This window comes from Caretta caretta, chromosome 3 (assembly GCF_965140235.1).
Source record: "Caretta caretta isolate rCarCar2 chromosome 3, rCarCar1.hap1, whole genome shotgun sequence".
In the NCBI taxonomy this organism is placed as follows: Eukaryota; Metazoa; Chordata; order Testudines; family Cheloniidae; genus Caretta; species Caretta caretta.
In genome coordinates this window covers 126,863,811-126,887,062 of record NC_134208.1, presented here as the reverse complement: position 1 = coordinate 126,887,062, position 23,252 = coordinate 126,863,811, and the positions used below count along the sequence as shown (strand labels likewise).

Genomic DNA, 23,252 nt, shown 5'->3' with positions numbered 1-23,252 from the left:
GGATTAGCACCTCCCCTTCCCTCCCTGTGCCTCCCATCCATGACAAACAGCTGTTTCATGGTGTTCAGAGAGGCTGAGAAGGAGGGGGGATGTGGCGGGCTCAGGAAAGGGGGCAGAACTGGGTGGGATGGGGCCTTGGGGGAAGAGGTGAAGTGGGGGCAGGGCCTGGGGAAGAGCCTAGGGTCGAGTACCCCTCGGCAGTTTGAAAAGCTGTGGCGCCTGGTCCCGCACTACAGATGCACACTGAAGCGCGGGGCCTCCTCAAAGCATGGGGCCCCGAGCAGTTGCCATGATTTGCCATACCCAAGGGTCAGCTCTGGGGTCAGTTTACATTCCAGTTTGCCAGGAGCCAAGTATTCATGTAGACAAGCTCTTAGAAACTTTGAGCACAGTTTCAGTGGAGTAAAGAGGACAGAAATCAGATTAGGGGAAATGTAGTTGGATAAGGAACCCAAGGCAATGGTTAACTGTATATTTCTGCATTTTATACTAGATAAATTCTGTGACTAATCTGGGATTATAAACCATTTCATTTTTAATCACTTAGTTGCAATGTTACACCAAGGAAAGCTGTATCATGAAGAAAGGGTAGTTGGAAAGCATAAATGTGTAAAACATGCAGGAAAAACTATACATTACAGAGATTGACAGTATTTCTAGCAAGATACTTTAGGCTCTTCATGGCCCATACTCTGCCCTCAAGGGAAATCCTACTTTTCAATTAACGACACTGTACTTACAATTGCAAATCTTTTGATTTTAATTAGAAAAACAAATTACTCTGTTCATAAATTTGGCCCTTACGCTATTTGGAATCATATTACAAGATACTGAAGCTAAATATACTTGGCATCCTCCTTTGTCCTATTAAAATGCAAACTGACAACTGATAGGAAATAACAAAGAGCCACATGAGTAGCTTGAATAAAGTTTCATCTAAACTTTTTTTATTGAATACAAAACAGCTGCTCCCTAGTGGGCCTCGTCTCACTATTACTGGGAGACAAAAACATTGGCAGAAACCAAGTCTGTATTTGCCAAATACAGTAATTGTGAATGGATGTTTTTAACAGTGGATTGTCCATCATAATGCTAGTGCCTGTCTTGTCAGAAGATGGGTATTGTGAATTCTAGATTCACAGTGACACTGTTTTTGGCATTAATTCTCAGGATTAAGTTCAGACTGATACTATAGAAAAGCCTATGGATTTCCTTATTACCAATGGTGCATATGAAAATGCTGATGATTTATTGAGAACATGTCAACTATTTGCTTGATTGGATATTTGCACACTATACCCATTGGTTTTTCTTTTTCCTCAGTTGTGTTTGATATTGACTCTGTGTGCTGTATTCTGGGTAAGTGATATTAACTCAAATCCTCTGTCCCTTTTAAGAGCAAGCTGGTTTGCCTAGATTTTTGGCTGTGGTAACACTGTGGTTCATCTAATGTTTAAGAGTGGTTCTGGGATTGTATCAGTAAAGCTCAATGAAGTCAGAGGGATAGATGACCTTGGGCAGGAATGGTGTACCTAGCCTCTGTTTGCCAGAAGCTGGGAATGAGCGATGGGATGGATCACTTGATGATCACCTGTTCTGTTCATTGCCTCTCGGGCACCTGGCACTGGCCACTGTTGGAAGACGGGATACTGGGCTAGATGGACCTTTGGTCTGACCCAGTAGGGCCATTCTTATGTTCTTATGAATCATTTAAACAAATTCCACTTTTAATGGAAGTGTGCAACATTGGTGTTTGAATTGCATTTAGTTGGTGGATGGCATTGAGCATCTCTGCTACAGAGCAAGAGCACTCTTACAACTGCATATTGTGGGAAAGGAGTTGCAGAACATAAGATCTTAAAATGAGTAAAGGAAAATAGAAATGATAAACTTTTGTATAAAAGTATCTTCAGCCACCTCAGATCTATGCTTTTGTAATTCAAGTGTCAATACAAGGGTAAAGGTAAACATGTATCTGAAAAGAACGTACACTGTAATGTTGCACAGATCAAATATGGATAGTGAATATGAAGGAGATAGTAGTTTGGTAGTTGGAATTCTTTGTTCTGAAGAGTTTCATAACTAGGGAAGACTTAAGTTGCAAAGATGCTAATTAGCTCTCTTCAGTTGGAATGATAGTCTAACAATTGATTATAGTTATTGCAAAGGAGAAGGAGATCTGTTTAAGCTCCTAAACCTTCATAAATAAGGAGATTGACCATCATGGATCAGCTAAGGTTTTGGAGTGAACTGGATTGAGTAGGCTCAATTTTAATCTGCAATTTTTCTTTTGTTTTAGTGGGGTAAGAAAGGTTTGGCCCTGCTATTCTGCATACTCCAGTTCCTAGCAATGACCTGGTAAGCCTTTTTTAAAATTTATCTTGAATTGTTTATCACTTGCCATATAACCTTGACATGTAATTAAGAGGTACATATGAAAAAAGATAGGGCCAAATTCTTTCCAAGTCACATATTGCTCTAAATTATGTTGTGTATGTGCAGTTTGGCAGGATTTAGCTCAAATTATCTTGCAGACAAATGTCTGATAGCTTTAGATATATGCTAGAAAATGTGATCCTTAATTCACTGGGTCTGAGAGTGAGTGACTCTATATCCTGATGAGTAGGATGCCCACCTGAGAGGTGGAACACCTAGGGTCCAGTCCCCTTGCTCTAATGACTGTTTTAAATATTTATGTATCTAAAGTGCACAAGCTTCAATTAAGAGAGGCTGATGGAGAGCCACATCAGAATATCCTATAGCCCAGTGGTTAGTGTACTCTCCTGAGAGGTGGGGAAAATCCGTTCAAGTCTCTTCTTCCCATCAGATGAGGGAATTGAACCCAGCTCTCCCACATCCCAAATGAGCCTTCTAAGCACTGGCCTAAAAGTTAAGGAAGGTACCACCTACTCCTCTTCGTTTGGCAGGATTTTGACTGGGGACCAATGTGATAGGCATGCTCTGAACACACATACCGGATTGGGTCCCACGGATGAGAGAGGTCGATAAATGCCTGTTTTCCCCTGGCTTTGTGGATCACACTGGGGATAGGCATCTGGATGGTTAGAGCAAGGCAGCAGTGCATGTGCCCAGGGGCAGAAACTTAAGCACCTAGGGAACTTTTACAGATGAAGCTTAGGTGCAGTGCAGGGATGGGGTGGGGGTTGTGAATCACATTAGTGCCTAAAATTGGGACTTAGATATGCAGGTTCCTTTGTGGATCTGGGCTGTGGTGATTTTCCTATATGAAAATCAGGTATGGTGTGCGCATCTTCCCTATTTCAAATACAGGAACATTTATCAGACACTGGACAATGTGTGGTCCAACCTTTAAGTTCTCCTAACCAAAGGGAGGCAGATATTGGGCACTGGGTTTGGCTGTATGGCTAAGCTTGGTGTCCAGTGCAAGGGTGAGGCTCAAAATGGCTATTTCCCAGAGATAAACAGAAGAAAACTCTGAGCTAACTGGTAAACCCTCTTAGTCTGGAGGAAAAAGGGGAGACAGTAAGTTCCTGCGGAGAGATGGCTTTCAAATGTACCCTTTTGTCCCCTCTCGGGAGGGAAGGAGGATTCAGAAGTAGGCTAAATGCTTAGGAGTTAGGCTGAAGCGGGCGAACCCTGAGAGTTTGTTGTTTTTATGGAGACCATTTAATGTTGCACTGGATCCAAGTAAATAATAGGTAATTGGGGACTGGTGGAGATTAGGGCCTTATAACTAAAACTAAAAGTTAATAAAGTTGTGGTCTTTTGATATCAAATCCATCCCAGTGTCTGATTAGGACAAGTAGGAGAATGAAACACAATTTCTTCAAGTACTTGTTCATGTCCATTTCATGTCTGGTTCAAAGCCCTGACAGACTTAATCGCCCAAGTGTCGGCGCACCCATTGATGACAGCCCGGATGCATCTATGTCTACTAGGTCACATGGCAGCGTGTACATATGTGGTGTGGCACGCACGCCTGCACCTCAGACAGCTTCAGATGTGGCTAACATTAGTGTACTCTCCGAGCAGGAACAGGCTGGATTCCATTCTCACCATCCTAGTGTCAGTCCTGGCTTCCCGGAAGTGGTGGTTAGGGTCTGACCCTAACCTGGGGCCAGGTCTAACTACCACTTCAGGGAAGCCAGAACATGTTGCTATAAGAGCAAAATTCCATAAAGTAGTCTTACTCTACAGCTATGTGTGCACTATACACACCACCAGGTACGTATTTGCATAAACTACTTTTGTTCTATTCAAACCAGACAATGATGTCTTTGCTGTCTTGATTTCTGGGAGGATTGTAGGTTTTATATAGTTCAGTAATCAGTCTTCAGGAACCAAAGTTAAGAATCCTAAAGTGATAGTAAATCTCCATATTACATTTTGTAGTGGAATTCGTATTCAATGGAAGTTATATACTACATAGCAACATTCAAAGAAAAAAGGAGACCAGAATCTCTTGGCAGTACACTTAGTTCTTGCAGAATCCTTTTATTTTCAAGTGGATGTAATTTGAATACGTAATCCTGTTACAGGGTTCAATATACCAGTGTGCTTTTGTTAATTCTGGACTAAAATACTGAATTGATATGTAGAAAACAAATGAAACCTCTCAAATTTTAACTATATTGTTCCTCTCCTTTTTCAGGTATAGTCTCTCATATATTCCTTTTGCAAGGTGAGTCTCTTTTAATTGCCCTCATTTTATAAAAATAAAAGTTAGCCTATTTAGTTCTAAATTTTTTTTCAAAAGTGTAATTTTCTTGAAAATCACATCTTTTAACTTACTAATTTTGAAAAGTCAAATATAATATCCTCAATCTTAATTTTTTAGCATTTGGAGGATAATTGTTTTTGAATTAAAAGTTGTACCATCAGTAGGCTTGGAAGGTTTAGGTTTTTATTGGTATGTCTGTAAACATCAACTTCATCGTATATGCACAGATAAGAAAATATTTCCATCAAAATGTACAAATAGGCAGAGTAAGAAAAATGCTGCTTGAGAACTTACTAGAATGTAATTTTTTTAAGGATATTTATTGTGTGTTTTGACATGTGATGTTGACAGTTTGTGTATTAACAGTTATAAAGTTTGAACTTTTTGAATGTCCGCATCTGTCATTAAAAAATTGTCTGAACTCCAATAATTTCTTGCAACTGTGAACATTTAAATCAATAAAAATAAAAAAAAGCTTAAATAAACATTTAGTTTATGGGTCAAAATTATAAAAAATAAAAATTGAATTCTGCCAAGTCTACCATAACGAATGCCTGTTCTGAAGTTTAAGTTGGGTGCGGATAAAGATACTCAGCAATTTGCTTGTTAAAGCATTGTAGCATTTTTTTTCTAGATTTAATCCCCCAAATAATTGTTTGTTATAATATGATACAACACTGCTTAGTTTAAGGATATTTCCTACATAAATTTGCTTATACATTTGACAATATTTAGTAGCTTAAATGGACACAATGAATGTGAAATCTAGTCAGTTTTAAAAAATTAAATAGTTTGTTACTAAATCTGTTTTTGAACCACCTGCCAGAGTTTGTGGTTTTGCCATTTTCCTGTTTTTTAAAATCTGCCCCACCATTATTCCTGTGTGAAAGACCCACGTACTTAGGGGAAACTGGCACTACACACAGTGCCATCAAATGCATAAAGTAAATTTTTTTTTTTTAGTTGAATTGAAAGATTAGAGAAACTATAGTGCAATTTGGTCTTTTGACAATAGTATGTTAAAGCACTTAATTCTGATTTTTTTTTTTTTTACATTGACTGTCTGCTCCTTTAAATATATCCTGCCTTGCTAAGTTTTTCATAGTACCTCTCCTTTCATCTTGTATTTTCTCACTGCTTTTCTATAATAATCCAACAAAACCTGACATAAGCAACAAAAATCTATGCTAAGACTCTTAAGTGTGGCAGAATTAAACAATAATATAAATTAGTTATAGCAACAGGTGATCTCATTAATTCTAACAAGACTGTGTCTTCAAGATAGTTGCAAACAGTGAAATAAATCCTATTTAAATACTATAACATGTCACCTTAATTTGGACACCTCCAACTTCCCCAATCAGATTACTAGCATTCTAAATTTCTACATTTCCAGCAATCATGTCTCACTTTCTGTAGGCTTATTTTTGTTCAAATCAGTTTAATTCATACTACTGTGTTTTAGTATGCTCAAAGATATTAACTATTGGTCCCTGGCCTTCTCTTTCTTTTGTTTGAATGCTGGTCTGATAAAACAGAGTTTATTTGCTTCAGTTCAATTGTTTAGATAATATAAAAGTGTCTATGTAATAAAAACAAAGAACCCTATGATTATTTTGACAGGTTGTTTAAATACTGTACTAGCCTAATACTTTTTCAGGTAACTGAAGTATTTGCTAGTATAAAATGCCATCACAAGTTGAGCTTCATACGTTGTCTGGCTTATGCAAATAGTTGGCTGAGCTGGTGCCAGGAAATGGTATTGCGTAACTTCTCTAAAGTACTCATGTGTTTTTAATTTACACTAAAAAAAAAAATTGTAGCAACAAAAATACCCCTAATGCGGCTTATTCACTTCCAGTAGAATGTGATCTACCTTATTTTTTAGCACTTGTTTTATTATATAAATCTTAATTCTGGGACAGCTGTGTTGGGGCATACGAAAATAGCTTGTTTCACCTAAACTCAAGAATATGGGATGTGTCCCTGAATTTTCAAAGTGGCTAACAACCAAGTACAAAAATTCTGCTGAATAGTAAATTAAGTTTTGGGAAGATAAAAATAAATGAGGCTGAACAAATTCAGACTAATCCAAACGGAACAGTATACAAAATCAATTTACAAAATGCTCATTAGGGAAGCAAAGCCCCTTCAGATATTTCAAACTCTCCACCGAGATTAATAAATTATCAGAATTCTGCATCTGACAAGTAATTAAAATTTTCATTTTGTCATCCAAAATAGTGCATAATTGAATTTGTATGTTTTATAACTAATTTTGGGAAATAGAACACAATATTATGTAGTCTGAAAAATATTAGTGACCTGAATGTGGCCTGTAAAAAAATAAATGTTGTGTTTTTTTTTTAAGGGATGCTGTGATTAAATGCTTCACGTCCTGCCTGAGTTAGACTAAACAAAACAAACTATTCAACAGCTTTTAAAAGCCAACTTTATATTTTTGTGAAGTTTACTCAGAAAAATTATGAACTTCCACTCCCGAAACAACACTTGCTGACCGTTTTAGTATTTTCCTTGCCTTTTGCATGCTGGGGATTAAATCATTTTAGCAGAACCAAGTTTAAATATGAGCCAGGTAAGCAGTGTTTTATCCCTGTCTGAACCATTTGGAAACTAGCATAGGTTTAACACTTTATGCAATGTAATCTTAAAACTGTTTGAGTTAGTTTCTGTTAACACAGTTTAATCCCCAATGTAGACAATTCAGGATTCTGGGTAACATATGTAAAAGTTTCATATAAAGTTTTGTCTCATATTTCTTATGTGCAATTACTATTTGTTTACTCTATGCGTTTCCCAAAGATCAGAATTTTGTAATTATTATAGAGAAATATTTTTAGTTAATTATAGGTGATAGGGCTGCTTTGAAATGTTTGTACATGTGCAGTATGGAGAAAGCGTGGTCTGAACATGAGAGGTCTGGTAAAAGCTTGCTCAGTTTTGTTATACTTACTTTTTAAGCACCAATCTTTTCACTTTGAAACTTAAAATATATTTGATTAAAATGGCTTATGGATAATATATAAATCAATGATTACAAAATAAATGAATTATTTTAAGTGTCTAGACTATCTAATTTTTAGACTTGAGCCATATAGGCAGGAAAATTAAAACATTATGCTTGCAATATATATTTCACTTTGAAATTAGTCAACACACTTTCAGTTATTACTTCAAATCTCTTTTGCTATCCCCTTTCCTATCTGTCAGACTAAAAATAATTGTGTTGGTACAGGTACTTAACTCAAACTGTCTCAGAATACAAAAGTGACTTTAAAACCTTTAATTTTTATTAGCTTTTTTGAAAAAATGCTCCTGGTGGTTTAATGTACATGAAGTGAATATATAACTATGTGGAATAGTCGAATAGGACATTCAATAAGGACAAATACAAAGTACTCCACTTAGGAAGGAACAATCAGTTGCACACATACAAAATGTGAAATGACTGCCTAGGAGTACTGTGGAAAGGGATCTAGGGGTCATAGTGGATCACAAGCTAAATATGAGTCAGTGTAACGCTGTTGCAAAAAAAGCAAACATAATTCTGAGATGTATTAGCAGGAGTATTGTAAGCAAGACACAAGAAGTAATTCTTCCGCTCTACTCCATGCTGATTAGGCCTCAACTGGAGTATTGTGTCCAGTTCTGGGCACCACATTTCAGGAAAGATGTGGACAAATTGGAGAGGCCAGAGAAGAGCAACAAAAATGATTCAAAGTCTAGAAAACATGACCTATGATGGAAGATTGAAAACATTGGGTTTGTTTAGTCTGGAGGAGAGGGGACATAAGTTTTTAAGTACTTAAAAGGAGGAGGGAGAAAAATTATTGTTCTTAACCTCTGAGGATAGGACAAGAAGCAATGGGCTTAAATTGCAGCAAGGGCAGTTTAGGTTGGACATTAGGAAAAACTTCCTAGCTGTCAGTTATTCCAGTAAGCACTGGAATAAATTGCCTAGGGAGGTTGTGGAATTTCCATTATTGGGGATTTTTAAGAGCAGGTTCGATAAACGCCTGTCAGGGATGGTCTAGCTAGATAATACTTAGTCCTGCCTTAAGTGCAGGGGACTGGACTAGATGACCTCTAGAGGTCCCTTCCAGTTCTATGATTTTATGAATATACTTTGCTTAGCTTCTGTGAAAGCAGTGTTTTGGGGGCAAGCCTTGGTTGAATATTTTTCCAGCTGTAGCTCTTCAGGCATTGAAGAGCAAAGATAAGTCTGAGGATCCTGAAGCTACAGACAACCTAGCTCTTAAATGGCTGATGTTATGATGGTAGAAAGTTCTTTAAGTTTCCCTCTCTCCACCGCAGTACCTCCTTCTCTTCCAGGTTTAGCTTTAACAAGCTTGTCTTCATGTGAATGTTGACTCCTAGACCCTGGGATGGCTGGGAGATAGTGTTTGCATTTTCTTTGAAGGAAACAGCGTGGTGGCTACATTTTACTAGCATATGCATTCCTGTTGTCTCACAGCTTCATATAGGTGTTAAATAGAAAAGGGCTGGGGGAGAGGATTCAGAGGTGAGGACTCTGGGGGCAGTCCTCTGCCTTCAGGCAGAAGGACAAGGAAGCCATTGTATTGATTAATGCTAAACCCCTGTATGTAAGACAACAGCAGCATTCCACTGAAATTTATCAAATGTGGTGGAGAGATCCTGCAATATGGGTATGGTTGGATCAGCATTATAAGGCATTCTGGCTTTACCAGTCAGTGTGAGATTGCAGGGGGTGCATACCTTCTGGGTAGTCCTGTTGAAGTAGTTAGCCAATGGGGTAGAATCTCTAAGAGGAGGGCTCTCATTAGGTAGTCCTGGTCCCTTCAGTAGGTTGTTGGGTTGATTAGCTGGGACACAGGGCAGTTGACATTAGCAAACAAGAGGGCCTTTCACTGCTCTGGCCTTCCCAACTTCATTGTTAGTGGTGGAGGGTATCAATAAATTTTGTGTTCATTGCAGTTCCAGCTGGTGACTTCCACAGGTCACCTGGACTGCAGCAATTGTACACATAGTGATGGACATGGAACAGCTTGTGGACTCCTGCTGTCAGTTGGAATGGAAATTAAAGGACAAATGAGCACTGGGGTTATGTTTATATGCTTCATAGGATTGCAACTTTGAGCAGTTGTTTCTGGCAGCAGGGGAGTCAAAACCCTCTTTTTCCAATGGGATAGCCATTGGTTTGATTCTCCCAAAACAACAGAAGTTGTTTGATTTTTGGAGACACCTTCCTTTTCTCTGTGACAGGCATGTTGATGTCTTTCTCAAGGGAAGAAGTTAACTTATGGGTGAGCCTGAGCCATCCTACAAAGCCAGGGCTTTCTCAGGCAGTAGGCTGTTCTGGCGGTAGGCCATGATAGGCATCAAGAGTAAATCAGGCTCTGAGAAGGCCTTGTTTTTTTAACCTGGGATTGTTGTGCTTGGAATTTGAGCATCAAAAAGGGGTAAGGCAGGTGATGGGGAGCATTGATGGCCTTTTCTCTTCCAAATTGCTGCCAAATCAGGTTGCCTCAAAATGTTATCCTGTTAGGGAATTAATAAGGTTGTGAACACTTGGCCAAAAATTTCAGATATTTGTATTTGTCCTCATTAGCCTCTTCAATTATCAGTGATACTTTAAGTGCCTATTTTATAATCCCATCTATGCAGAAAGCATGCTTGGTCCATGATAAAATATGGAAAAGGTAGATGAGACCTCCCATTTGACTGACAAGTTAAAAGAAACTAGCTTTGGGCTAAAAATATGCTACAGGTGTTGTTCACAGACGCTAGTTCCAGTTAAACACTTCAGTTGTCATTACCACATAGTCTGAAGTCAGATGCTGCTGATCCACTCGCCTTGTCTCATTACATATTTTAATTGTCTTCATTAATCAGTATTACTGCTTGGTCTGGAGTATCTTATTAATTAGATCACTATCTAGAAAGCTCACTTCTGGAGAACAAGTTACATTCCATGCACATTCTGTTACCAGAAATGTTTTGTCAGTTACGGCAGCATTTATCCTTTCTATAAGTGAAGTGCAAGCATTTCCCCCTCAAAAAAATTGTTTTAAAAATATTTTCATAAAATCAGATGTAACTGAAAACTTTATCATTAGTGAACTGATGTAGGCAGGAACTGCAGCTGTAGGATAGCTTTCAGAGTAACAGCCGTGTTAGTCTGTATTTGCAAAAAGAAAAGGAGTACTTATGGCACCTTAGAGACTAACCAATTTATTTGAGCATAAGCTTTCATGAGCTACAGCTCACTTCATCGGATGCATACTGTGGAAAGTGTAGAAGATCTTTTTATACACACAAAGCATGAAAAAATACCTCCCCCCACCCCACTCTCCTGCTGGTAATAGCTTATCTAAAGTGATCACTCTCCTTACAATGTGTATGATGATCAAGTTGGGCCATTTCCAGCACAAATCCAGGGTTTAACAAGAACGTCTGAGGAGGGGGGGTAGGAAAAAACAAGGGGAAATAGGTTACCAGCAGGAGAGTGGGTTTGTGTGTGTGTGTGTGTGTGTGGTGGGGGTGGTAAGAAAACCTGGATTTGTGCTGGAAATGGCCCAACTTGATTATCATACACATTGTAAGGAGAGTGATCACTTTAGATAAGCTATTACCAGCAGGAGAGTGGGGTGGGGGGAGGTATTTTTTCATGCTTTGTGTGTATAAAAAGATCTTCTACACTTTCCACAGTATGCATCCGATGAAGTGAGCTGTAGCTCATGAAAGCTTATGCTCAAATAAATTGGTTAGTCTCTAAGGTGCCACAAGTACTCCTTTTCTTTTTGTAGGATAGCTGTTTATCATGGTCTCGCTGTGTCAACTACTTTCCTTATTTCCAGACACTATGCAATAACTGGGCAAGTTGTTTGCATATACAACTGGAATCAACTCCACACAATAAGAAACTTGGAGTACTACAGTTTCAGGTACACTAATGAATATTAAAAAATTATTCCAAGAATGTTGTAATAAGGAATCTCTAAGAACCAGCTGCTACAATTTTTGCTCCAATCACTTGTGAATGGTAGTAATTAATCTCCAGCTGATTAAATCAACATATATTTAATCGTTCATTTTAGTAGTTACATGGCCACATTGTATTTATCCTCCCAGCACTCCTGTGAGGTAGGGAAGTACTACTGTCCTCATGGTATGGGGAACAGAGGCACATATTGAGCACGTGACTTGTCCATAGCCCCACAGGAAATCTGTGGTGAAGCAGGGAATCCCAGGTCTCCCAAATCTCAGCCTAACAACTGGGTCATCCTTACTCTCCTGCTTTTAACATCTTATCTGATTTGGCTTTAACAATTGTGTCCTTGTTTCCACATTTTCCTCAATTAGAATATCATGTTCTGAAACATTATCTTTGTTTTTGAGCCATGTGATCGCCCTTTGCAAACCGTCCTGCAAAATATTTCTCTGGAGTGGTTGCCCACATTCAATCACTAGCTGTTGTGGACTGTCTTCTTAGAACAATATGATATAGCTACTTTGTTGGCCTGCTTGAAAGAATAACTTCAATTATCTTCCACTGTTGCTCTGACTACTTTTCTTTCTACACTCTGGGTGATCTCATCCATGCTCTTGGTGAATGTTACCTAACCATTGCTCTCTGCTGCAAACTAATGTAGTCCTCCATCCCAACCAGTCTTACATCTCAGCCTGTCTTACTGATATCTTCTCCTAGCTGTTCTACTAAATCCTCTCACTAATCTAACTTCTCATTTTTCCTCCTAGGTTCTCTCTTCCCTTATCACTGCTGACAATTTCACTGTCCTCCCTATCATTCATGTTTGCAAGCTGTTTTATGTACCTTTTAAAACTGGGCCCATGGTCAGAGTAAGGGGAAGGATATATTGGTTTCCATTCTTACCCATCCATTCAGTTGGGTAGACTTTAATATTGGAATTATTGTGGGAAAGCTAACTCAAAAATGAGTAATACTTTGTTGTGAAAGCAGTGTGGTGAGTTATCACTTTTTTGGGTGGGAGACTGTCTCCAAAACCTCCTTTTGATTGCCTGGGTGAGCCTTTTGATGTTACAGCGATCCAGCAGCTCCTACCAGCGACCATCCAACTGAGGAACAGCAGCTCCCTCCTTCTACCATCCTCAACTGGTAGAGGTTAAGTCTAGGAACAAGACAAAGCTAAGAGATTAGGAAGGAGAGGGGAGCTTAAGAGACTAGTGCCTATGGCGAGGAGAGTGTGAATGAAGGGTGAGGGGCTGAAACAGTAACGAAACTTCCACTATGCCACCTTATTTCAGAATAAATTTATGGCCTGTGTAGGTCTCTTTAAATTCACCTGTGAATGTAAAAAGGAATTGGTATCTGTTGACTATTTCACTATATTTTAGTAGAGAAGGTGAACCGGTACATCATAAATAGCTGTTTCAAGGGGGAGGAGAGTATGTAGTGCACAGCAAAAAGGGAAAGTGACCATCTGAATAGATAAGGGAAGCATTTATATTTTCTACATTTGAATATATTTAATGTTCTTTTTTTAGTGTATTAGGAACAAATTATTACAATAAATACATATTTTAAGTGACTTTTTAAAAAAATGTAAAAAGCAGTAACCCCCCTTCTGCAAGGGGTACAGTATGCCATCGCACTAGCTTTTAAAACACATCCTGAAATCCTCTGTCCTAATATTTTACAGATGTAAATGGCACAGTCTCGCTCAAACTCTGCTTACAGCTCTCGCGAACGTTTTGCTCTACCTCTTCCTCCTCAGAGCCAGTCTTGCCTCTTCTATTAATACTTTAAAAAATCACGCCCCTCCTTTCCATCATGGCTCAAACACGCGGAGGGAGTGATCCGCAGCCCCCCGCCGTGAGTGCTTCCCCCGCCCCTCAGTCCCGCCTCCTGCTCAGCCCCGCCGCTGCGTGTGTGTCTCATTCAGCGGGAGCCAGCGACGGAGCGCGGCGGTCTCAGCACGGTCGCGCTCTCCCATGGAGCTGCAGCCTGGGCACGCAGCCGGGACCGACCCGTCCGCGGGGGATGCTCGGCCCTGCCCGGGGAGCCATCAGCCCTGAGCCGCTGTGAAGAGCAGAGGGGGTCACCGGGCACCACCATGTCCCTGCCGCCCATCCTGCCTCCCCCAGCCCCGGCCGCTCTCCCCGCCGCCCCCCGAGCGCAGCCCCGGAAGCCGGCGGCCCCCAGGAAGGCAGCGCCGCCGCCGGCCGCCGAGGAGAAGCCGCTGAGGAAGCCGCGGGGGGCGCCCCCGGAGCGGGCCGGTCCCTTCCCCAGCTCCTGGCCTTGCGCCTCCCTGCAGAGGCAGCAACCGCGGAGGCCGGCCCCGGCCCCGCCCCAGCCCCGCGGCCGCTCCTGCGAGAGCCTGTGCGCGGAGGCGGGGGCTGGAGAGGCCGCGCTGCGCTTCTCGCTCAGCCTCCCGCCCGAAGCGGCCCTGGTGCTGCAGCGCCGCAGCCTGGAGAAGCAGCGGGGGCGGCCGAGCCCCTCCGCCGGCCCCGAGCGCCTCCTGCCGGGCTCCCGGAGCAAGGCGGCGGCGGCGGCGGGGGGGGGCTCGGCGCGGAGGGGGGCCCGGGCCGGGCCGGGCTCCGGGCCGGGGGACTTGCGCGCCCTGCTGAAGATCTCGCTGCTGAACGAGCGGCACCGCTACGACGACGTGGAGTACGAGGAGGAGGCGGCGCCGGGGGCCGCGGCGGACGAGGGGCTGGTGCGCAAGTGCACCGAGTGGCTGCGCGGGGTGGAGAGCGCGGCCGGCCGGGAGCGGGCCGACAAGCTGGAGACCCTGCCCCACCTGGGGGCGCTCTGAGGCTTGGGGGGAGTGCCCTGCCCGCCCCGCCAAACACCCCCTCTCCCTGCCCTGCCGCACGCAGCCGGGGAGCGCTCAGCCCCCGCCCCTCCTCGCAGCAGTAGCCGGGGGGCTCCCCGTGGGATGTGCCGGGGAGCGGGGTTCTTCTCTCATCATGAGCCCCCCCGGGAAGCTGGACAGCACCGTGTCCTGCTCCGAAGCCACCTGACGTCTTCGTCTCCTCAGACTCAGAGTCACGGAAAGCGGAGTTTTAGTGCCAGGTTTAACCGCCCGCCCTGCTGCTATCCGCGCCTGAGGAAACTGACTTGCGCTTTGACCCGCTGGAGGCGGGCGGCCGTTCCAGGCGCTACATAAAGGGGGTGGAAATGTATTTATAGCTGCTGTATCCTGTGCATTTTCATTCACATCTTGTGGGGAGAGAAAAAAGGGGGCTGACTAATCAGTGTTGTATAGATGCTTCTGATCCGGCTGGGCTGCTGGATGCTTTTTATCTGAAATCAGGAGACAGAGTTTTTAATGGATGATGGACAGGACGGGGTGTTTGAATGTGATCAAATGTGAGCAGAAACCAAGACAAACGTTCTCAGCTAGTTAACTTACTGTAAGGCAACAGGTGCTTCATCTGCTGTATTTACTTCAGTGTGTGTTGTAGCAAAAGCTGACTCCTGACATTTGCAGGAATTGTTTATGATCTCTGGGTCTGGGTAGGGAGAGGAAGGTGGGAGAAACTTGTTTAAACTGTGGAGCCTTTATCAGAAACTGTCACAAAAGTGTCTTTGTGTTAAACAACAAAAGGCAGTCAAGCAAAAAAGGAAAACAAAACCGCTGTGCAATACAGGGCCTCAAGACAAAGTGTTCAGTTACTGAAGGATAAATGTACTGATTTCCTTTTGAAAAGAAACTACTTTGTAAATAGAGGAAGGGTACGTTGATTTTGTCTGTTTGTACATAAAGGAACATTTTTATTTATTTGAATAAACGATTAAAGCCTTTTGTGTTGCAACAGCAGCACCTTTGTAACTGTGAATGGGGCTCTTTCTTAACCTGTTGCAGGTATCTGATTGCATTTAGCTGTGGGATTGAGAAAAAGACAAACAGTGATTACACAATGATAAAGATGGGCTGATAATACGCAGAGAATGTGCAGCTTATTTAGGATAATTTTAATTTCCTTCCTAGACTAAAATGCCCAGAAGATTTAAAACCTAAGAATTGGAACCAAAACCCTTACAGGTAGGGCCCTACCAAATTCACAGCTATGAAAAACACGTCACGGACTGTGAAATCTGGTCTTTTGTGTGCTTTTATCCTATATTATACAGATTTCACAGGAGAGACCAGCGTTTCTCAAATTGGGGGTCCTGACCCAAAAGGGAGTTGCGGGGGGTGGGGGTCTCAAGATTATTTTAGAGGGGGTCACAGTTTTGCCACCCTTATTTCTGTGCTGCTTTCAGAGCTGGGCAACCGGAGAGTGGTGACTGCTGGCTGGGAGCCCAGCTCTGAATGCAGAGCTGCCACCAGCAGCAGCACAGAAGTAAGGGTGGCGTGGTATGGTATTGCCACCCTTACTTCTGTGCTGCTGCGGGCAGGGGCGCTGCCTTCAGAGCTGGGCGCCTGGTCAGCAGCCACCACTCTGCAGCTGCCCAGCTCTGAAGGCAAAACTGCCGCCCGCAGCAGCACAGAAGTAAAGGGTAGCAGTACAGCAGTCTCCCCTACAATAACCTGGTCATTCATCCGATGAAGTGCGTTTTAGCCCACGAAAGCTTATGCTCAAATAAATTTGTTAGTCTCTAAGGTGTCACAAGTACTCCTGTTCTTTTTGTGGATACAGACTAATGCAGCTGCTACTCTGAAACCTACAATAACCTTGTGACACTCCCACCCCCAACTACTTTTTGGGTCAGGACCCCTACAATTACACCATGATGTTTCAGATTTAAATAGCTGAAATCATGAAATTTACTATTTTTTAAAATCCTATGATTGTGACCAAAATGGACCATTAATTTGGTAGGGCTCTACTTATAGGAAGATTAATTAAATCTAATGATTGTGTTCAAATAAGCCTAATAGCGGGGATTCAATGAGATGGATAGCTGGCCATGGCTTAGGGAGTGTGCAGAACAGAGCAGGTTAAGATGAGACCTTCAACTGGTTTGCACTCAACATACAGAGCTGTAGCTCTACATATGTGTGTGATATATATGGAGCATTTACCTGGGTGTACAGTTTGAAAAAAATGGCATTGTGCATGAACAGTGTATGAATGTTCTGACACTTATAATCACATTATGTCTAAATTAAACTCTTTCTGACATGTTTAAGGGCACTTGTCTTGATTGAAAAATATGACATTTTAAAGTTGCTACATGCTAAACATATTTTAGTGGAGGTGGAAACCCTTTCTCTCTGCTCCATGCTATTCAAAAAACTTAAAAATGCACAGCAAATAGTATTTAACCAAAATTTCCCCCCATCATTGAGACTAAGAACAAATGTAAAAAACGTCAGTTGAAAGGGCAGTGCCGGCAATAGGCATAAGCAGACTAAGCAATTGTTTAGAGACCTGAGCAGCTCAAAGAGCTCCCCATTTGCTTTTTTAGTAAGTGTTGGGGGGCACCCCAAAATATTCCTGTTTAGGTTCCCCAATGGGCTAGCAATGCCTCTGAAAGGGTAAGTCTTAAAATAAAGTTAAGGGTGTGAAAACCGGCTGATAACTCAAGAGTCTCCTCAGGTACTTGTTGCCACAACAATACTGTAATTCACTAACTTAGAAAATTCATAAGTAAATACTTAAGATGCTGTGGCAAACCTTTTATAAGAAATAAATTTGTTTAAACGTGTATGAACATGTTAACTTGAATTTATCAAGTATGCTGTAAAGTACTACTACGTGTTAGAAATTAAAAACTATAAATGTGGCTTTGATGTCAAATGTTTCATGGTACTTTAGGAAGGATTCACTTTTTATGCATATTGGTTTTAGCTTTTTATGCAGTGGATTACTCTGCCATTAATGCAGCAGAGCAGAAAAAAATTGTCTGTGTTGGCAATGCCGTGAACTTCCAGGAGATTTTGTTTTTACAGATAAATTGCTCAAAGTGGTCGTGTATTTTAGCTTCATTTTAAATGACATTTCATGATTGAAATAGCTCTTTGATTTTGTTCCAGAAAGTTGGGCCTTTTCATACTTTCCTAATATAAGCCACAAAACCTACACATCTGGATGTCTACTAATTAGATACCAGAGTGCTGGTGGCCACTGTAAAAAATAATTCCCTAATCTGTCACAAATGTGAAATAGTGGTGCTCAGAAGCCCAGAGAAAAATGTGATGCATGAGAAAATAAGTCAAATAATTGAGTGTTATTAAAAATCAATTTAGAGGCTGCTTTGTAATACTGTGTATGAAATGTAACTGTCACTTAAAATTTCCTTGCAATCTTTTAAAACAATGCATTGCACATAGCCTCTGCCGTAGCTGTTTGATTTAATTTTCAGTACAGCACGAATATTAGCACCTTGAATCCATTCAGCTCTAGCAAATAGAAATTCACTACACAAATCTGATTTTTACTGGATCAGTCTTGGACATCCTTTTATGGCTACAGTGAAACCAGAGGCATCAGTAGTTGAAGCTGTAGTTGGACTTTCTTCTTTGTTCTTTTTGGCATCATTAATTGTAAGGTACCACGTTAGTCTGTTTGGGAAGGTGCTATTTATGGTTAAAGACAAATGCAATGTACTTTTATATACAAATATATTTAATCAGTACATCTAGTTGCAAAGAACAGTCAATCACTTTTAAAGTATCAAGTATAAAAAAAAAATTATACATTTGGAACTTGCTAAATTCAGTGTGAGGTGAGAATTCAGCTCATATGAATGCCTGACAGCAGCATAAACTGTTGGTAGATGATTTCATTCCATATGAAATCAAGTGAAATGAATTTAAAGGGAATATTACATCATGAGAAAATATGGAACACCTCAAGGCTAGTACTTGCTGTTGGTGGTGGGGGGGGGAAGCAAAATTCCAAAAAAGACTCAAAGCATCAAGGAATTGATTATCTCTAATTGATAATCTGATTGAAAATATCCAGTTTGAAGATAATGAGGTAGCATTTTTCTGAAGAATTAATTTTGTGCAAAGGTGCCCAGCTTTTCCTGCATTTTGGGCTGGTGCACCACTGTGCCTTTGAATTAGAAATGGGCCTGAACCACTGGCTTAAGATTTGGGTACAGATATTAAGGGTTACCAATTTCTCAGATGTTTGAACCCAGGAATTTGGTTTGTGTGCCTCTCCATTTTAAGTGCACAGGAAGCAGAAACCAACTTCACTTGAAATGAATATTAACTGTTATTGACTGGAAGGATAACAAACATTGATGTTCATCTAAATGTGTCCATAAACCTCTCCCTTATAGCCAGTGGTTTCAGAAATGTAACATGTTTTCCTTTGTACAGTAGTATTCTAAAGGTGAGATGGAGACAAAGGTTCAGCAACAGTTATTCACCTCTGAGTCAATTAGGAAGTACAAATATTCATATGCTACAATCACCTTATTGGCTCTTCAAAGAAGTACAGTAGCTTTCAGTGAAATCTGCTGAAGCCAGTGCTAATACATATGTTTGCGTATGCCATCTGATTGGCTAATATAGCTTCAGAACTCAGTACTCATTTGTGAGATAAACTATAGAAAATGACATCACAAAAATGTTTTAATTCATTCAACTTTTCCGTTGAACATACCAATAGCATTTCTAGTGGTCTGGATGCTGAGACTCCCTGTCTTGCTTTGGGTCCGTTACTTTATGTGTTTTCCATCTGTGAAAAGGAGAACTACTCTCTCAGGGATGTTGTGAGTATTCATTAATGTTTGTAAAGTGCCTTGAAGAAGAAAAATGCTAGGTATTTTATTTCCTGTTAATACAGTGTGATACTATTTCCTTGTGCATCCCTGATCCACCACCGGACCTGCTAAAAGTTAACAAGCTCTTTAAACTTGTTTAAATTGTTGGTGTAGGTAGGATGTGCCTGAAAATGACACCGCACTCCATCTACATCTTTTGCAAACTACTTTCCTATGCATAGATTTCTCTTTCACAACAAAATCCATCAATTTGTGGTTAGTGAATATTTTTCTGTTTTTTGTGAGTTGGCTTGATTTTGTTTGAAACGGTGCCATGTGTGATTGAGAAAGATGGACTCCTTTTTAAGACATTGGAGATGATTTTATCCTTCAAGAAGTGTGCATATCATGAACCTCTAGATATTTTTTCACAGATAAAATATGTCCTTTCTAGGGTTGTCAAGCGATTAAAAAAATTAATTGCGCGATTAATCGCGCTGTTAATAGAATACCATTTATTTTAAATATTTTTGGATGTTTACTACATTTTCAAATATATTAATTTCAGTTACAACACAATACACAGTGTACAGAGCTTACTTTATATTTATTTTTATTACAAATATTTGCACTGTAAAAATCAAAAAAATATAATTTTCAATTCATCTAATATAAGTACTGTAGTGCAATCTCTTTATCATGGAAGTTGAACTTACAAATGTAGAATTACGTACATAAAAATAAAACAATGTTAAAACTTTAGAGCCTACAAGTCCATTCAGTCCTACTTCTTGGTCAGCCAATCAGTCAGACAAACAAGGTTGGTTACAATTTGCAGGAGATAAGAAATAGGCAGCACTGTTTATAATGTCACCTGAAAGTGAGAACAGGCATTCGCATGGCACTATTGTAGCTGGTGTTGCAAGATATTTACGTGCCAGATGCACTAAAGATTCATATGTCCCTTCATGCTTCAACCACCATTCCAGAGGACATGCGTCCATGCTGATGACGGGTTCTACTTGATAACGATCCAAAGCAGTGTGGACTGACGCATGTTTGTTTTCATCATCTGAGTTAGATGACACCAGCAGAAGGTTGATTTTCTTTTTTAGTGGTTGGGTTCTAAAGTTTCTGCATCAGAGTGTTGCTCTTTTAAGACTTCTAAAAGCGTGCTCCACACCTCATCCCTCTCAGATTTTGGACGGCACTTCAGATCCTTAAACCTCCGATCGAGCGCTGTAGCTATTTTTAGAAATCTCACATCGGTACCTTCTCTGCGTTTTGTCAAATCTGCCGTGAAAGCGTTCTTAAAACAAACATATGCTGGGTCAACACCCGAGACTGCTATAACATGAAATATATTGCAGAATGTGGGTACAACAGAGCAGGAGACAAAGAGTTCTCCCCCCAAGGAGTACAGTCACAAATTTAATTGATGCATTATTTTTTTTTAATGAGCATCATCAGCATGGAAGCATGTCCTCTGGAATGGTGGCTGAAGCATGAAGTGGCATACGAATGGTTAGCATATCTGGCATGTAAATTCCTTGAAATGCTGGCTACAAAAGTGCCATGCGAAAGCCTGTTCTCACTTTCTGGTGACATTGTAAAGAAGCAGGCAGCAGTATCTCCTGTCAATGTAAACAAAGTTGTTTGTCTTAGCAATTGGCAGAATAAGAAGTAGGACGGAGTGGACTTGTAGGCTCTAAAGTTTTACATTGTTTTGTTTTTGAGTGCAGTTATGTAACCAAAAAAATCTGCATTTGTAAGTTACACTTTCACAATAAAGAGATTGCACTTCAGTACTTGAAGGAGGTGATTGAAAAATACTATTTCTTTTGCTTATCATTTTTACAGTACATATATTTGTAATCAAAAATAATAATATAAAGTGAGCACTGTGCACTTTGAATTCTGTGTTGTAATTGAAATCAATATTGAAAATATTGAAAAACATCCAAAAATATTTAATAAATTGCAATTGGTATTGTTATAAGTGCAATTAATCGCGATTAATTTTTTTAATCATGATTAATTTTTTGAGTTAATTGCGTGAGTTAACTGTGATTAATTGACAGCCCTAGTCCTTTCCTTTTAATTTAGTGAATCCCAGCTCATTAACCAATAATCTAGATTGCAGTAAAACAATAAAACTTTACATATTTATTTAGTTTATGTCAAGGATAACATGTTTTATGCTCATTTACAGGCTGCAATAGGGTTCATAAAGTAACAGTTGCACTGACAAATTTACCAAATCGTAAAATCAGTTGTAACAAGTATGTAAAAGTTTATAAAATAATACAGTAATCTATAATAACCAATGTTAATGGAGAATAGGTCAAGCTGTTTTTTATAATGAATGTTACAAACAAGTGAAAAAACCAGAGACACTACATTTGTCCAAACAAATAAAAAGTCCATGTTAATATAATTCCAGAACTATATATAATACTAAAAACAGAATATATAAAACAAAAAATTAATAAATTAGTGTGTTAAATGTTAAGCCTAATTAGTAAACAAAATAATGAGGGGATGGAGAATTCCATCCATCACTCCCATTGTGGCTAATTAAAGAAGACTTAGAGGAAAAAATAGGGAAAAACAGATGAAAGCTGCTGAAGTGAGCTTCAACATCATGGCTGTTCACCTGGCCATTTCCTGGGACCCCAGACCTTTGTCACCCTGACCTGAGACATGTCCTTACCAGACCAGCCAAAGAGAGGGAACCAGCTAACACCATGCTTTACTTGCTCCAGCTAAATCCCGACCACCACCTGGGATAAAATAAAACCAGACTTTAACAGCAGCAACAGCTTCAGCTCATCTAACTAGCTTCTCTTTTCTGCAAAAGGACTGGTATTACCATCGTGAATACCATCAAAGACAGTGGTTCTCAACCAGGGGTTTGTGGCTCCAAGCTGGTTTCAGTACAGAAAACTGGGAGTGGAGCACTGGGGCCCCCACCAGGCTCTGGGAGCAGAACCACAGAGAGCCCTGAGCTCCGGTGCTCCCCCCAAAGCTAAAGCCTCAAGCCCCAGTGCCCCACACCGGAGCTTAAGCCCTGAGCTCTTCCCCCGCCCCTCACACCCGGTGGCTGAAGCCAAGATCCCTATCCCCTGCCCCTCTGGAATTCTTATAGTATGTTGGGGGGGGCCTCAGAAAGAAAAAGGTTAAGAAGCCTTGACCTGAGAAAGGGGCATTTTCCTTTTAAAACTCTCTCCAGCTAAAAGGAAAGGCAACAATGGATGTTATTAAAACGAAAGCCTTACTTAATACTTTACATTTCAAATGCTTTAACTGGTTTTCCTTCTTTTCTGTATCTTTAATAAAATATTTTAAAAGATATTTAATAGTCTGTTTGCCATAGTACGAAGCAGCCTTACATGCATGTATACCAAACCGTGACCTTGTTTAACAATGTTTAATGTTAGATGGTAACTGAGTTATGTGAACACCTTTAGCCCACATATTCCATGTACATCTATACAACACTGATATCCTGTTGGCAGTATCGGTGGAATACCCCAGACTTCTTGTGTTAAAATCTCCCAGGATGAAAAGGCCACACAGATATATAAGTCCCCAAACTAATCTCCTTGCTTGCCTCCCTAGGAGTGTTACAGGTCACCTCTGGTTTAACCCACTCATCTGGTCATGCCCTGGACCTGATATTTGGCTTAGGCTAGAGGACCTCATGACCCAGCCACTGTCCTGGACAGGCCATCACCAAATTAAGGCGGTGGGCAGAGCTCTGAGAGGCTACAAAACCCACAACCCTTATTTAACCACAAAGGCTCATACACTCCATCAAATTCCAAAGCATGCCAAAGGACAGCAATGCTTCGTGCACAGAACGGAGTCAAGTATCTGGTGAACCCTTATTATTGT

The 23,252-nt window shown here is 40.6% G+C and overlaps 3 protein-coding genes across 4 annotated transcripts in view; all 3 read left to right on the top strand.

Moving 5' to 3' along the window:
* SFT2D1 (SFT2 domain containing 1) overlaps positions 1–7,782 on the top strand; it is a 43,409-nt gene extending 35,627 nt beyond the window's left edge. For both annotated transcript variants that reach the window (XM_048844029.2, XM_075126854.1), the window contains exons 5-8: positions 1,324–1,359; positions 2,300–2,358; positions 4,634–4,663; positions 7,074–7,782. In XM_048844029.2, the coding sequence (XP_048699986.1) occupies positions 1,324–1,359; positions 2,300–2,358; positions 4,634–4,663; positions 7,074–7,113 (165 nt within the window). In that variant the 3' untranslated portion in view covers positions 7,114–7,782. The remainder of the gene's footprint in view (positions 1–1,323; positions 1,360–2,299; positions 2,359–4,633; positions 4,664–7,073) is intronic.
* A 3,798-nt stretch (positions 7,783–11,580) lies between these two features.
* LOC125633970 (uncharacterized) overlaps positions 11,581–23,252 on the top strand; it is a 127,456-nt gene continuing 115,784 nt past the window's right edge. The window contains exon 1 of the mRNA XM_048844033.2: positions 11,581–11,649. The gene's annotated coding sequence lies outside the window, so the exon portion shown is untranslated. The remainder of the gene's footprint in view (positions 11,650–23,252) is intronic.
* Positions 13,399–16,826, top strand: PRR18 (proline rich 18). The gene has a single exon (XM_048844050.2). The coding sequence runs from the start codon at positions 13,801–13,803 to the stop codon at positions 14,500–14,502; it is 702 nt and encodes a 233-aa protein (XP_048700007.2). The 5' UTR covers positions 13,399–13,800; the 3' UTR covers positions 14,503–16,826.

Bases quoted from the DNA above. Each gene is read 5' to 3' on its own strand.
- PRR18 (XM_048844050.2), top strand. From the start codon at position 13,801: ATGTCCCTGCCGCCCATCCTGCCTCCCCCAGCCCCGGCCGCTCTCCCC.